The following is a 17,014-nucleotide window of genomic DNA, read 5'->3' as shown; positions in this document are numbered from 1 at the left end:
TAAATTTGCATGTGCCCATCGCTGATGATAGCGATGGGCACATGCGCAGAAAAATGCTGTTATAAAAGAAAACCTAACCCAAAAGGACAACAGCGGGAGAGATGCCCACTTTCCCTGCTGCCAAGACAAATGCCGCCGGCTCAGCCGCGCTCATCGCCTGCAGCGGGAGAGATGCCCACTCTCCCCAGCTGCAGCTGCGCTCACCACTTGCAGTGGGAGAGATGCCCATTCTTCCTGCTGCAAGACACCTACCGCCGCTCAGCCACACTCACTGTTCAGAGTGGGAGAGAGCCTACTCTTCCTGCTGCCAAGTGACCTCCCCCCACCTCCGATGCCCCCTCCACCTTACCTCAACATAGATGCACAGAGGGCATGGACAATCTCCCCCCAGCTGGCCTGTCTGCGCCATCTAAAATGGGACTTCCCCTCCCCGGTGCATCTTGGGATGCTCCAGGGAGGGGCCTGAAGTTCTGATTGGCCCATGTTGTATAAGGTCCCTCCCATGGGAGGGGTCTTATACAATCTGGGCCAATCAGAGCCTAGGGCCCCTCCAAGGATGCACCGTGAAGGGGCCTAAGGCTCTGACTGGCCCAGACTTCTAAGGCTCCTCCCACGGTGCATCTCAGGATGCACCGGGGAGGGGAAGTCCCATTTTAGATGGCGCAGGCAGGCCAGTTGGGGGGAGATTGTCCACGCCCTCTGTGCATCTATGTTGAGGTAAGGTGGAGGGGGCATCGGAGGTGGGGGGAGGTCACTTGGCAGCAGGAAGAGTAGGCATCTCTCCCGCTCTGGACAGTGAGTGTGGCTGAGCGGCGGCAGGTGTCTTGTCAGCGGGGAGAATGGGCATCTCTCCCACTGTGGGGAGTGTGTGTGGTTGAGTGGCGGTAGGCGTTTCTTGGCAGTGGGGAGAGTTGGCATCTCTCCCACTGCAAGGGGGGTGTCATCGCTGCCGGTGGCAGAGAGGGGTGTGATGCAGTGGGAGACAGAATGGGCATCTCTCCCACTGCATCACAACACAGGCTTTCTAGCAGTCTCTGACAATGACCAGCACCATGGACCAGTCGCTTATTTTTGTTGCAAAAAGCCAATGCCGCATTTAGAAATTAAAAAAAAAAAAAAAAAGAATCCAGAGGGCTCATTTCAATGTTGAAGAGCCCATTTGCATGTCATTGTCGGAGACTACTAGAAAACTCGCTATTGACAGAGATAATCCAGTTTGATAATCCACCGCTAAAATGCGTACAGGCTAAATCATTGGTAAATAGTTTAGAGATAACGTTAAAGTTTTGAGAAACTTCCTCTAAGTGTACAGTATAGCCCTCGATGGAGGCTGCCAACTTTGTAGACTGGGCTGAGAACTTTTCAGCATCCCCTTACACACAAAACTGCACAATGAGCGACAGAACTGGCAACTATAGGCCCTAGTGTTTCACAACTCTTCTCTATGCCAAAAACAAAGCTAACATAAGTAAAATTATTCAAAAGAGGTCACCCACCATATGGGCATGGTTGCTTCTTATGTTCAGGAACAATTGGTTTCTTCCTCAGAAAATTATCAAGGCTTGGACCATGGCGACCAAGAGGATCATCAGGAGGCATAAATCTACAAGATATCAATGAAAAGAATTAAAATTGAAGGCTTTTAGAGGTCAAATTTATGACTGATCATTTTACAGAAAACATGAAATAAGTTATAAATTACATAGGTCTATTATATTTTATTGTAAAGCATTCAGCAAGTTTCAAATTTTATTAAAATTTGATATTCCGTTTATCAAATTTCTAAGTAGTATACATATAAAATATAAAATTAGGTTACATAAAACTGTTACCAAAGGGAAGAGGGGGGAAAACTACATGTCAAAATAGGATAGAGAGCCATATAAGGGTAACACAATGTTTCATAAAAAGAAAAAATAAGCAATATTTTCAATTAAGAGTACATAAGCTCATCAGATACAGTGAACTTGAGAAATTAAAAGCAATAGCAGTAGCGGACTAGATGCTTGCAAAGCTAAGGCAAATTATGAATACAAAGACTTTGAAGGTAATGAAAAGGAAATGTAGAAATACTGGCAAGACTGGTAAGCAAGACAGAATATATCTAGTAGGGGAAAATAAAAGGATTTAGTAGACTAAAACAAAGAAAACCCACCTTTATTATGGCTTTTGGAAATCAATTTGGCCCCAAATGAATTGTTTTTGGGAGAATCATGTGGTATTATCCTATGATACGATTTTATTCGGTATGTCAATGAGGAAAAAAAGCCAAATTTCATCAAAGAATAAGAAACTTTTAATGATTATGACAGGAGTCGCCATACAACAGATCACAAGTAATTGGAAAAATTGGAATAGACTCAATTATAACTTCTGGTGGAATTTGATTTGTCATATTTACAAAATGGAGAGAACAATAGCTGTGCATAAAGTGAATTTAAAGAGATATGGGAGCCATTAGCAAAATATTGCAAATGAGTAGATACCATTTTACATTATAGATACAATTTTAGGTAGAAGGGATGGGTGGGGGGAATTTGAATTTATTAATGATTAGTTTTCTAGAAAAGATTAGTTATGTGATATATTTGATTGAATGTAAGATTGGAAGGGTGGGAGGGATGAGATTAAAAATTTTTTATCTATTAGTATCATAAATGATAGAATTGCAAATGATGTATTCATTGACAAAAGTTTTATATATATGTATTTATTGTAAGATGAAAAATGAATAAAGATTTACAAAAAAAAAAAAAAAAAAGAAAAGAAAACCCACCAAATTCCATCCTCAGTTACTCACACATTAAGGAACTTGAACTTGTGAGCCGCAGTACCAGCTGTCAAATGTGAACCCTGACTACTGCCCTTTTGCACATCTTTTATATATATTTGGCTGGTGATGTCTAACTTGATATCCAGCATTTCATATCAGTATTTGGGATTATTTTCTCTATGTGAATTATTTTGCACTTCTCCATATTAAAAGCTTACCTACCCCCCATTCAAAGGTACTCAGCGCAAGAAGATGTATGACAACCCACTAGCAACGCAAGCAGCGAAACTTGACCACCCCATCTCCAACATGCTGACAAGAACGACCGACTTCAAATCATTTCGAAAAGAAATCAAAACCCTGCTATTCAAAAAATTTATCTAGATATCAAAACACATCCCCTTGTCCATCCCCTCTCTTGTAAATTTCCCTTCAAAGTCTCTAACACTCTTGTAATTTTCCCTTCAAAGACTCAATCATGTAAACAGCACCCTAAATTGTAATTTGCCTGGAAATATCCAGTTATCTCCTTTTGTAATCCGCCTAGAACTGCAAGGTACTGGCGAAATAGAAGTCACCAATGTAATGTAAAGTTTTGCTTCTCAAAGTTTTTCTTTGCCTACCTGCCTTATTATCTTATATCCAACTTGTCAGTGCTTCTCCTTATCCATATTTTCCTAATTAGGATTTGATTTTCATTATCTACGTAATACATGTCTTTTTGGTTTTCCCCACTTCACTATTAAACCACACAGTCATCTGGTCTTCTTGCAACCTTTTTTGGATGAATGGAATTTATTTTTTCTCCTCTTCTACCAGTAAAGATTGTCTTTTTAAATGATGACCATGGTGCATTCAAAATCTTGACCCTAACAATTGCTTCTCTTAGTATATTTTAATTCTCAATTTATCATAATCTTCATTTTTTAAATTAAATTTTACAGCAGTAATTTTCTTTTTTTTACAGAAAGGGTGGTAGATGTGTGGAATAAAGCACAGTTACTTACCGTAACAGGTGTTATCCAGGGACAGCAGGCAGATATTCTTAACACATGGGTGACGTCACCGACGGAGCCCTCGGTACGGACCTTTTTAACTAGAAGTTTCTAGTTGGCCGCACCGCGCGTGCGCGAGTGCCTTCCCGCCCGACGGAGGAGTGCGTGGTCCCCAGTTAGGATAAGCCAGCTAAGAAGCCAACCCGGGGAGGTGGGTGGGACGTAAGAATATCTGCCTGCTGTCCCTGGATAACACCTGTTACGGTAAGTAACTGTGCTTTATCCCAGGACAAGCAGGCAGCATATTCTTAACACATGGGTGACCTCCAAGCTAACAAAGAGGGAGGTGGGATGGTTGGCCATTAGGAAAATAAATTTTGTAACACAGATTGGCCGAAGTGTCCATCCCGTCTGGAGAACGCATCCAGACAGTAGTGAGTAGTGAACGTGTGAACTGAGGACCAAGTGGCCGCCTTGCAGATTTCCTCGATGGGCGTGGAACGGAGGAAAGCTACAGAAGCAGCCATAGCTCGGACTCTGTGGGCCGTGACAGTTCCTTCCAGTGAGAGACCGGCCCGAGCATAGCAGAATGCAATACAGGCAGCAAGCCAATTTGAAAGTGTCCGTTTGGAGACAGGACGACCCAAACGGTTGGGATCGAAAGATAAAAATAGCTGAGGGGATGTTCGTTGAGCTCTGGTACGATCAAGGTAGTAAGCAAGGGCACGCTTACAATCCAGCGTGTGCAACGCCTGTTCCCCAGGATGCGAGTGAGGCTTAGGGAAGAAGACGGGCAACACAATGGACTGGTTGAGGTGAAAAGCCGAGACCACCTTGGGAAGGAATTTAGGGTGGGTACGCAGAACAACCTTGTCATGGTGAAAAACAGTGAATGGTGGGTCAGCAACCAGTGCATGCAGTTCGCTAACCCTCCTGGCAGAGGTGATGGCAATTAGGAAAAGCACCTTCCAGGTAAGAAGCCTGAGCGAAGTAGTGGCAAGAGGCTCAAACGGAGGTTTCATGAGTGCTGAGAGAACCACATTGAGGTCCCAGACGACAGGAGGAGGCTTGAGAGGCGGTTTGATATTGAAGAGACCTCTCATAAATCTGGAAACCAGAGGATGAGCCGTGAGGGGTTTTCCGAGAATAGGCTCATGAAACGCAGTGATGGCACTGAGGTGGACTCTGATGGAGGTAGTTTTGAGGCCAGCATTGGACAGCGAGAGCAAATATTCCAATACAGTTTCCACCGCTAAGGAGGTGGGTTCCTGATGATGCCGGAGACACCACGAGGAGAATCTGGTCCATTTCTGATGGTAACATTGGAGGGTGGCCGGCTTCCTGGAGGCGTCCAAGATGAGGCGGACCGGCTGAGATAGGTTCTCTGGAGAGGTCAGCCCGAGAGAAACCAAGCTGTCAGGTGGAGCGAAGACAGATTGGGATGCAGTAGAGACTGATGTTGCTGCGTAAGTAGAGTAGGAAACACAGGAAGGAGAATGGGTTCCCTGGAGCTGAGTTGGAGCAGGAGTGAGAACCAGTGTTGGCGAGGCCACCGAGGTGCGATAAGAATCATGGTGGCGTTGTCCTTGCGGAGTTTGGACAAGGTCCGCAACATCAGAGGAAGTGGAGGGAAGGCATACAGGAACCGATCCCTCCAGTCGAGCAGGAATGCATCCGGAGCCAGACGGTGAGGAGAGAAGAGTCTGGAACAGAATTGGGGCAGCTGATGGTTGTGAGGTGCTGCAAAGAGGTCCACCTGCGGAGTGCCCCATCGAGCAAAGATGGAGAGCAGAGTCGGAGGGTCCAACGTCCACTCGTGAGGTTGAAGGATGCGGCTGAGATTGTCGGCCAGAGAGTTCTGTTCGCCCTGGATATAGACCGCCCTGAGAAAGAGATTGCGGTCCGTGGCCCAGGTCCAGATGCGCAGAGCCTCCAAACAAAGGGGGCGAGATCCGGTGCCGCCTTGCTTGTTTATGTAGTACATGGCGACTTGATTGTCTGTGCACAGGAGGAGGACTTGAGGGCAGAGAAGATGTTGGAAAGCCTTGAGGGCGTAGAACATGGCTCTGAGTTCCAGGAAATTTATGTGATGACGACGCTCCTGTGGGGTCCAAAGTCCCTGGGTGCGTAGATCTCCTAGGTGAGCTCCCCACGCGTAGGGGGACGCATCTGTGGTGATGATCATAGAGTGGGGGGGCAGATGAAAAAGTAGACCCCTGGAAAGATTTGAGGAGTTCAACCACCATTGGAGAGATTGCTGAAGAGATGATGTCACAGAGATGGGATGAGAAAGAAGATCCGTAGTCTGTGACCATTGGTTGGCGAGAGTCCACTGAGGCGTACGAAGGTGGAGACGTGCCAGAGGAAGGACATGCACCGTCGAGGCCATGTGACCCAGGAGGACCATCATCTGTCGGGCAGGAATGGAGGGATGCATGAGTACCTGACGGCAGAGATGGAGCAGGGTCCGCTGGCGATCGGAGGGGAGAAAGGCCCTCATCAGCGTGGTGTCCAGAACTGCTCCAATGAATTGAAGTCGCTGGGTGGGAAGCAGATGCGACTTGGGGTAGTTGATCTCGAACCCCAGGAGGTGGAGGAGAGAGATGGTGTGATGAGTAGCTTGTAGCACGAGTTGAGATGAAGGTGCTTTCACCAACCAATCGTCCAAGTAGGGGAACACCTGGAGGTTGTGAGACCTGAGGAAGGCCGCCACCACTATAAGGCACTTGGTGAAGACTCTGGGGGAGGAAGCGAGGCCAAACGGTAGCACTTTGTACTGATAGTGGTGGTGTAGCACCTGGAACCGCAGGTAGCGGCGAGAATTCTGATTGATGGAGATGTGAGTGTAGGCCTCTTTGAGGTCCAGGGAACATAGCCAGTCGTGTTGAGAAAGAAGAGGGTAAAGCGTGGCAAGGGAGAGTATTCTGAACTTTTCCTTGACCAGACACTTGTTGAGGTCCCTGAGATCGAGAATGGGACGGAGGTCTCCCGTCTTTTTGGGAACCAGGAAGTAGCGGGAGTAGAATCCCTGACCCCTTTGATCTGGAGGTACTTCTTCGATGGCATTGAGAAGGAGGAGGGATTGAACCTCCCTCAGGAGGAGGGGGGTTTGAGATGAGTGTGAAGCAGACTCTACGGGAAGGTTGTCCGGTGGAAGAGTCTGGAAGTTGAGAGAGTAGCCGTGGCGGATGATGTTGAGGACCCACTGGTCCGACGTGATGACTTCCCAACGGCTGGAGAAAATGGTGAGACGACCCCCGATAGGCTGTGGAAGAGGCAGCGAGGGTGGATGACTGGCTATGCCCTGGAGAGAAGAGTCAAAAGGGCTGAGATTGTTTAGCAGGCTGAGGAGGCTTAGAGGGTTGAGTGGCCTGAGATCGAGCCTGGGCATGGTGCTGCTGTTGACGGGGTCGCCGAGATTGTTGGGGAGGCGGATTGAGTGGCCTGGCTGAGAACCTCCGCTGGTAAGATGATTGAGGCCGATAGGGTCGGGCAGGCGGAGCCTTCTTTTTCGGCTTGATCAGGGTGTCCCACCTGGTCTCATGGGCCGAGAGTTTCTGGGTGGTGGAATCCAGTGACTCTCCAAAGAGTTCATCCCCGAGACAGGGGGCGTTGGCCAAACGATCCTGGTGGTTGATGTCCAGGTCGGAGACTCTGAGCCAGGCTAAGCGACGCATGGCTACGGCCATGGCAGAGGCCCGAGAGGTGAGCTCGAAGGAGTCGTATATTGAGCGGGCCATATATTTGCGCATTTGGAGAAGGCCAGAGATGTGTTGTTGGAATAGCGGGACCTTGCGCTCAGGAAGGTACTTCTGGAGGGCAGACAGTTGTTGGACCAAATGTTTCAGATAGAAAGAAAAATGGAAGGAATAGTTGTTTGCCCTGTTGGCAAGCATGGCATTCTGGTAAAGCCTCTTGCCAAACTTGTCCATGGTCTTACCTTCTCTGCCAGGAGGGGTAGAGGCATAGACACTGGAGCCCTGAGTCTTTTTTAAGGTGGATTCAACCAGAAGGGACTCATGGGGCAATTGAGATTTGTCGAATCCAGGAATAGGGATGACACGGTAAAGGTTGTCCAGTTTACGGGGGGCTCCCGGTACCGTGAGGGGATTTTCCAAGTTTTTGTAGAACGTTTCCCGTAGGATGTCATGCACGGGAAGCTTGAGGAACTCCTTAGGAGGTTGCTCAAAGTCTAAAGCCTCTAGAAAGGCTTGAGACTTTTTTGAGTCAGATTCTAGGGGAAGGGACAGGGCAGCAGACATTTCTCTCAGAAATTTAGAAAATGAGGAATGCTCTGGTTTAGAGGTGGCATCGGGTGCCGATGGTTCCTCATCAGATGAGGAGGGATCCTCCTCGGTACCGAGAGGAGTTTCCTCCCATAAGTCAGGGTCCCTGACCTCTGGTGCATGTCGAGACACCGGGGTGGAGGGCGCGGTATGGCGAGTCTTGGACAAAGACTTTCCAGAGCGCACCGAAACGGTACCAGGAGAGGACGACCGGCGTCGATCTCGGTCCCGGGAAGAATGCCGTACCGCCTGGTGCCGAGGAGGATCCAATGTGGCCTGAGAATGAACCACCGGATCGCCATGGAGTTGTTGGGCCGAAAGGATCGGCATGGAGGTGTTCACAGGTACCGAAGGGGTGGACACCGGGGGCTCGGTATGGGGCTCGGGCCGGTCTGGTACCGGAAGGAGCGGTGCCAGGATAGTGGGCAACAGGTGTTCAAGTTGTTTCTTTAACTGCTCCTGGAGTTGAGCCTTTAAGATGGCCGAGATACGGTCATCTAGGGGTGGCATCGGAACCGCTTTCTTTTTCTTCGGTTCCTTGGATGCCGCTCCACGCCCCGGCGATGAGGAGGCCGATGACGAGGCACTCACCGAGATCGGGGCGGAGCGTTTGCGGGACCGGTGCGATGCCGGTAGGGATGGTGTCGCCACCGTAGCTGGAGGGCGCTCGAGGGAAGAGGAAGGCTTCTTAGCCGGCTTACCTGGCGCCAGCGACGCCGATGTGGGGTCGGTCGGTGTCGAGGTCGACGGTGCCGATTTTTGAGGTACCGCCGTTGAAGTTGAGGAGTCCATCGCCGACTCGGTGCCGAAGAGAAGAGTTTGTTGAATTCTTCGGTTTTTAAGGGTTCTCTTTTGAAGAGTGGCACAGCGGGTGCAGGAGTCCGCCCGATGCTCCGGACCCAGACACTGCAAACACCAATTGTGTGGGTCAGTTATGGAGATCGGGCGTGCACACCGCTGGCACTTCTTAAAACCGACCTGCGGGGGCATGAAGGGGAAGATAGCCTCCGCAAAATCGAAGCCCGAGGCCTGTATACTGGCAACAGGCCCCGCCGGGGCAAAAACGAAAGAAAAAAGGTGAAAAAAGCAAAGTTTTGTTTTTTTTTTTTTGCAAATCAAAGAAAAATAAACCCGAAGGTAAAGAAAGAAAAAATAAGGAAAAAAAAAAAGCGCGAGCGGGAAGGCAAAAAGTGGTTTCAACGGCCGTTGAAAAAACACACGCGTCTTCTTCGCTCCGCGGAAACGAAGAAACTGGGGACCACGCACTCCTCCGTCGGGCGGGAAGGCACTCGCGCACGCGCGGTGCGGCCAACTAGAAACTTCTAGTTAAAAAGGTCCGTACCGAGGGCTCCGTCGGTGACGTCACCCATGTGTTAAGAATATGCTGCCTGCTTGTCCTGGGATAATAATAATAACAACAACTTTATTTTTGTATTCCGCAGTACCAGAATAGTTCAGAGCAGTTTACATGACAAGAGACTGTACATCTACAGAGAAATTTACAAATAAGTCAATCAATCAATATAACTTAGCAAGTCGGGAGCAGGCAAGAAGGAGATAGAGAGGTTATAAACAAGTCAATCGGCGTGGCTTAGGAAGTCGGGTGCAGGTAGGTAGGAGGTGCAGGTAGGGAGGAAGCAGGTAGGTGGGAGGTGCAGGAAGGTGGGATGTACAAGGCATAGTTAAAAGTAGAGTTACAAGGAGGGCGGGAGTCAGAGATATTTGTCAAAGAGATAAATTTTGATTGACTTCCTGAAAGTTTGGTAGGAGGGAGAATTAGAGATGAGAGTGGATAGACATTTGTTCCATTTGCATGCCTGGAACGCCAGGGATCTGTCAAGGAATCTCTTGTAGATGCAGCACTTTAGGGACAGGAAGGCAAACAAGTGGGCGTTACGTGTGCGGGTGGGGCCAGGACGGACAAAGTGATCTGATAGGTAGATTGGAGACGAGCCTGTTAGGGTTTTGAAGCAGAGGCAAGCAAATTTGAAGATAATCCTCGCTTCCATAGGCAGCCAATGCAGTTTTTTGTAGAAGGGGCTTATATGGTCAGATTTTTTGAGATTATAGATGAGTCGAACGGCTGCATTCTGAACGAGTCTTAAGCGTTTGATGGTTTTTTTAAATGAACCTAGGTAGATGATATTACAGTAGTCTAGAATGCTCAGGATTAGTGATTGGACCAGTAATCGGAAGGAGAAGAAGTCAAAGTAGTGTTTGATGGTGCAAAACATTTTTTAATCTGAGCATTGGTGTGGACTTCGAAAGTAAGGCAGCGGTCCAGGATGACTCCAAGGATTTTGATTGTGGGGTTAATTGGGTAGTCTAACCCGTTAAGTTTCAGGGAGGTGTTTGTTAGCTTGTTGTTGGGACTGGCCAGGAAAATTTTGGTTTTTTCTGGGTTCAGCTTTAATTTAAATTGAGTGGCCCATTGTTCTATCTTGGTGAGGATGGATGAGGTGAATTGTTCAATCTCTTGGGAAAGCGAGGTAATGGGAATGATAATAGTGATGTCGTCTGCGTAGATATATGATTTTAGTTTTAGGTTGGATAGCATATGACCTAGCGAGGCCATTTAGACACTGAAAGAGAGGGTGAAAGAGGAGAGCCCTGAGGAACTCCGCTGGGATTGTGCCAGGGTTGGGAGAAGGTCCCATTGAAGTGTACTTGGTAAGAGCGGTTTTTTAGAAATCCTGTGAACCAGTTTAGGACCTGACCGGAGATGCCGATGGAATCAAGGCATCTGAGTAGAATGTCATGGTCAACCAGGTCGAAGGCACTGCTCAGGTTGAACTGGAGTATCAAGGCACTTTTTCCCAGAGAGAATAAGTGGAGGAGGTAATTAGTCAGAGAGGCTAAGACAGTTTCTGTGCTGTGATTTGGGCAGAGATGGTGGCGACAAAGATTGTGTCTGAATTCAAAAACACATGGGACAGTGTGGCGTAGTGGTTAAAGATACAGCCTTAGCAGGGGGTTGTGGGTTCAAACCCACGCTGCTCCTTGTGACCCTGGGAAAGTCACTTAATCACCCCATTGCCCCAGGTACAATAGATAGATTGCGAGCCCACCGGGACAGACAGGGAAAAATATTTGAGTACCTGAATAATCTCATGTAAACCGTTCTGAGCTCTCCTAGGAGTACAGTATAGAAAATTGAATAAATAAATAAACATGTGGGATCTCTTAGGGAGAGGAGGAGATAGTGGATGATGTGGCAAGGCAGACTGGATGGGCCATTTGGCCTTTATCTGCCATCATGTTTCTATGTCCTCCTTCTCATGATTATGTCAAATTTAATTGCATTATGATCACTATTGCTAAGCAACCTCACCACTGTAACTCCTCACACCAGGTCCTCTGTTTCAGTGAGGACTAGATCTAAAGTAGTTTCCCCTCTTGTCAGCTTCAGGACCAGGTGCTCTACGAAGCAGTCATTTATAGCATCTAGAAATTATACTTCTCTAGTGTTGGGGTTAATTGAAATCTTTCAATGTAGTAGTAGGCTTGTTAGCCTTCCACATTTCTGCTTGAATTTCAGTGACCTCTACATTATATCTTATTTTTAAATAAGTGCCCTACCTTCTCACTCTCCAACTTTATGTTTTTGGACTTCAGGCATTTAAATACAGACAAATAAAGTATGTTTTTGGCTGCATTCACAATCTGTGTGGCAGTTTATGGGATAATTTGTAATCTTTTATCTGTATTCTTTATTTAAATTTATTTGGGTTACTTCAGCCGTTATCATAATTTCTCAAGCAGAATATCTGAACTTCAAAAGATACTGGCAAAATGTTGAAGATACATTTATATGGTTCAGAGTAAGGTAAGTGACTGACTGCACTTCCTTTCTATCCCCACCCTTTGAGATGAAATTTTAAATGGTAGCATACAGCCTGGTTCTACCCTGGTTAAGGTGGAGCCCCTCTATTTGGAATAGACTCCCTTCTCTCTAGAATGTTGCCCAGGTCCTAACAAAATCTATCTATCTTGCACCATCATCTATCTATACATTGAGACTGGAGAGCTTCGACTATCCCTGCAATACTGCATATGACAGGGAACATTTCTTAGAATGCTGCCCTAGAAGTTCTGGATTTCAATTTTCTGCCTAAAAGCCTAAATTTGATTTTCAAAACTTCCTTTTCAGCACTTTCCTATCTACACAGTATAATGGACAGCTGGCTCGTTCTTAAAATTATATCTAAGTAAAAGATCTATCAATTTCATACTAGGTGAGCTTGTGACCAAATAATTTTCATACTTACCATCCACCCATCTATATACATTATTAATGATCAAATCACTTGACCCTGACCCTAAAACAAATTAAGATAATACTGTCACCCTAGCTTTCCTTCCTGAGCACATTTTGAACATTGTTCTATGTAAATAGCTATAACAGAAGTGAAATGTGGATAAAATTTAAAAATCTCCCTTTTCAGCAATTAAGGCAATTCTTTTTTTTTTTTTTTTTTCTTTATTCATTTTCAAAATCTCAGTGGTGTAGTAAGAGGGGGTGGGGTAGTCTGCCCCAGGTGCTAGCTTCGCAGGCACACTAGCACCTCTCCACCCATCCACATATCTCTTTAAATGCGCCAACGTTGGCTCCCTTCTGACATCACTTCCTGGTCATGGGATCAGGATGTGATGTCAGAAGGGAGCAGATGATGGCACGAGTAATGGGTAAAAGATGCTGCTCGTGACATCAAGATGCAGGGAAGAGTTGAAGGAGTGCCGAAGCAGCAGGGAAGAGTGGGGGGAGCCCGGCACGGCGATGCTGGGAACCAACCTCCCTTGCTACGTCACTGAGCAATCTTACTATTTTAAGAATGAAATATCAAGACCTGCTAATGTTTCTGACAGAACAGTCTGCAAGAGTAATTTTATAGTTATTTTCAAGCATATATACCAAAATACTCATAAGCCACTTATAAAATTCCCTGCATATAATGTACATGTAATGGGCAAGATCATTTGCTTTGGACATGCATTCCAGGTAGGCCTGTTCTTAGACAGATTCTGGGTGGATCATGGATGATGCACATTTTTATAAAATGCACACGTAAATCGTGACACCTATTTATACCTACTTTTGAACAGGTGTAATGCCTGTGTCGTTAACCTATGCTCAATTTCTACAGGATTTGTGCTAATATTTTATTAAGACACATAGGTGCCTTCTTTACCTTCCTAATTTAGGTGGGCTGTTATAGAATTACCACCTTAGTGCTTTGATAGGCTAGCCAATGTTACTAAATGGGTCAACAGTAGACTGCCTCAGCCTTTTTTCACTAAATTGCTTACACCAATTACTTACTTGTCATTGACAAATGAATACATCAGCAACCGTTCATCAATGAATTTCTTCCATTCAGGTTTTTCATTTGCCAGGTCTCTGTAGTTGTCATTAGAAACAATGATACCATCTGATTCAAAGGCCAATTTCACAATGAATCTGTCATCATAGCACACAACTCTCCGTCCTTGAACCCGACGAGATGGAGTAAACACCAAAATTTTCTCCTTCTCTAGTTTACGCAAGATTTCTTGATCTAATATGAAGAAAGGCAATAGTTCAAATTAGGCCAATGATATATATTTGAAAAACAAATTCTACATACCTGCTGCTGGAAATTTGATTTTCTTCACTCAGAAAAACTACATAGCATCATACTGTGAGTGAAATGCTAGAATAAGCATATTCCGATGAAGCCCTTATCTAAAAGGTTTAGAAGACTCATATGATACTTATGGATATTATGCATGCAGATAGGCTTCCAACAATAGTATGGTCATTTGTCCTTTACCCATAAATTATCACTAGGATCCACTGAAAACTGCAGACGTTTCATAATTAAAAGACAATTCATTGCACAATTCATTAATTTCAGGCACAAAAATTATTATTTGTTCACATAGCACAGTTAACTTATAGTATTATTCGGGGACAGCAGGCAGATATTCTCACATGTGGGTAATGTCATCCACAGAGCCCGGTATGGACAGTGTTAAAAGAAATTTTGCCACTGCCTGCATGAGTGCTTTCCCACCCAACATAGGCTCACAGTTCCTCAGTTCTGTAAGCAAGCTAAGAAGCCAACTAGGAGAGGTGGGAGGAATGTGAGAATATCTGACTGATGTCCCTGGATAACACGTGTTAGAGTAAGTAACTGTGCTTTAATCCTAGGAAAAGCAGGCAGCAAATTCTCACATGTGGGACTCCCTAGCTGAACATAATGGGATGGAAGGAGAGTTGGCCAATAAGAAGAAAATTAATTATGTAATACTGCTTGGCCAAAATGACCATCTCATCTGAAATAGGATTCTAGACAGTAATGAGTTGTGAATGTGTGAATTGAGGACCAAGTAGCTGCTTTGCAAATTTCATCAATGGGAGTGGAACATAAGAAAGCTACTGATGCTGCCATAGCTCGGACTTTGTGTGCTGTTACATGACCCTCGTGCTGCAGCCCAGCTTGAGTATAACAGAAAGAAATACAGGCTGCTAGCCATGTGGAAATAATTCATTTGGTTACAGGCTTGCCCAATCTGTTAGGGTCAAAGGAGATGAACAGTTGAGGCAAAGTCCTGTGTGGCTTTGTTCGTTGTATGTAGTAAGCCAAGGCATGTATACAGTCCATGTGAAGAGCTGTTTCTCCAGGATGAGCATGAGGCTTTGGGAAGAAAACTGGTAGCACAATGGATTAATTAAGATAACATAACAAACATAAAAATCGATTTATAGACCGCATAACCTTGCAGTTCTATGCAGTTTACAAAAGACTGAATAAAATGCAACAATTAGGGAATGAAGATGAAATTCCAAGACCACTTTCGGGAGGAATTTAGGATGGGTGTGGAGAATCACCTTATGATGGAATACTGTGAATGGTGGGTCCAACACCAATGCTTGGAGTTCACTCACTCGAAGAGCAGAAGGGGGAGAAATCGAGAAGATCACTTTCTAAGTGAGAAACTTGAGGTGAGTACATAAAAATTGCCGTTGCTGGGTCAGACCAGTGGTCCTTCATGCCAAGCAGTCCGCTCACAGGGCGGCCCTCTGGTCAAAGACCAGCACCCTAACCGAGACTAGCCCTATCAGCACACGTTCTTGTTCAGCAGGAACTTGTCTAACTTTGTCTTGATCCCTGGAGGGTGTTTTCCCCTATAACAGCCTCCGGAAAAGCGTTCCAACTTTCTACCACTCTCTGGGTGAAGAAGAATTTCCTTACGTTTGTACAGAATCTATCCCCTTTCAACTTTAGAGAGTGCCCTCTCGTTCTCCCTACCTTGGAGAGGGTGAACTACCTGTCCTTATCTACTTCAGTACCTTGAATGTTTCGATTATGTCCCCTCTCAATCTCCTCTGTTTGAGGAAGAAGAGGCCCAGTTTCTCTAATCTTTCGCTGTATGGCAGCTCCTCCAACCCCTTAACCATCTTAGTCGTTCTTCTCTGGACCATTTCGAGTAGTACCATGTCCTTCTTTATGTACGGTGACCAGTACTGGATGCAGTACTCCAGGTAAGGATGCACCATGGCCTGGTACAGCAGCATGATAACCTTCTCTGATCTGTTTGTGATCCCCTTCTTTATCATTCCTAGCATTCTGTTTGCCCTTTTTGCTGCTGCTGCACATTGCGTGAACGGCTTCAACTTGTCGATCAGAACTCCCAAGTCCCTCTCCAAGTACCGCCCCGGACTTCTTGTATTCGTGCATGAGATTTTTGTTACCGACATGCATCACTTTACACTTATCCATGTTGAACCTCATCTGCCATGTCGATGCCCATTCCTTGAGCCTGATTATGTCACGTTGCAGATTTTCGCAATCCCCCTGCATCTTCACTACTCTGAATAACTTCGTATCATCTGCAAATTTAATCACCTCGCTTGTTGTACCTATGTCCAGATTGTTATAAAGATGTTAAAGAGCACGGGTCCAAGCCATAGGTTCAAATGGTGGTTTCACAGTGGCTAGGACTATATTAAGCTTCCAGATAACTTGGAGGCAGCTTGATTGGAGGTTTGGAATTGAAAAGTCCCTTCAAAACCTGGAAACAAGAGGATGAGAGGCCAGAGATTTATTGTTGACAAGAATGTGGAAAGAATTAATAGCACTGAGGTGAAGTAGTTTTTAGGCCAGAATTGGAAAGATGGAGAAGATAATCCAATACCGATGATAGAGACAAAGATGGATCATCTTGGTGATGGAGAGTACATCATGTATTGAAACGTGTCCACTTCTGTTGATAGCATTGTTGAGTAGGGGGATTTCTAGAAGCAGCTATAATGGCTTGTACTGCATCAGACAAATCAGGATCTTCTAAAGTCAGGCTGAGAGGTACCAAGCTGTGAGGTGTAGCGATTTCATATTGGGATGAAAAAAAAAAAAAAAAAAATGACCCTTGATGTGAGCAAAGATGGAAAGATCTGAAAGGGAATGGGATCCTTGGCACTCAGCTGAAGTAAAAGGGAGTATCAAGGTTGTCTGGGCCAGCGAGGAGCTATCAGGATCATGGTAGCTGACTCTCACTTGAGTTTGACTAACATCTTGAGAATGAGAGGGATTGGTGGAAATGTGTATAGGAACATGTCTGTCCAATCCAGAAGAAAAGCATCTGCTTCTAGACGGTGAAGAGAATACTGTCTGGAACAGTATTGAGGTGAACAGATCTGAGGAGTAATCCATAGTAAGAAAATGTTGTATAATACTTTGGAGTTGAGGGTCCACTCATGCGGTTGAAAAAATCTGCTGAATGTGTCTGCTAGACTCTTGCACATATATGGCCTTGAGAAATATGTTTCAAGCAATCACCCAGTTCCAAATGTACTCGGCTTCTTGACAGAGAAGGAGAGAGCCGGTTCCTCCTTGTTTGTTGATGTAATACATCGCTACATGATTGTCTGTGTGAACTAGGAGGACTTGATTGGAAAAACTGCTCTGAAAGTTTCTTAG

At 45.6% G+C, this 17,014-nt stretch overlaps 1 protein-coding gene across 3 annotated transcripts in view; it reads right to left on the bottom strand.

Moving 5' to 3' along the window:
- The window catches only part of ZC3H12C (zinc finger CCCH-type containing 12C), an 84,841-nt gene that overhangs the window by 4,991 nt on the left and 62,836 nt on the right, over positions 1-17,014 (bottom strand). For all 3 annotated transcript variants that reach the window (XM_033950461.1, XM_033950460.1, XM_033950462.1), the window contains 2 exons: positions 13,375-13,609; positions 1,497-1,603 (listed from right to left, as the gene is read on the bottom strand). In XM_033950461.1, the coding sequence (XP_033806352.1) occupies positions 1,497-1,603; positions 13,375-13,609 (342 nt within the window). The remainder of the gene's footprint in view (positions 1-1,496; positions 1,604-13,374; positions 13,610-17,014) is intronic.

Source organism: Geotrypetes seraphini, chromosome 6 (assembly GCF_902459505.1).
Source record: "Geotrypetes seraphini chromosome 6, aGeoSer1.1, whole genome shotgun sequence".
NCBI classification, from domain to species: domain Eukaryota; kingdom Metazoa; phylum Chordata; class Amphibia; order Gymnophiona; family Dermophiidae; genus Geotrypetes; species Geotrypetes seraphini.
This window is presented reverse-complemented; position numbering and strand designations above follow the sequence as displayed.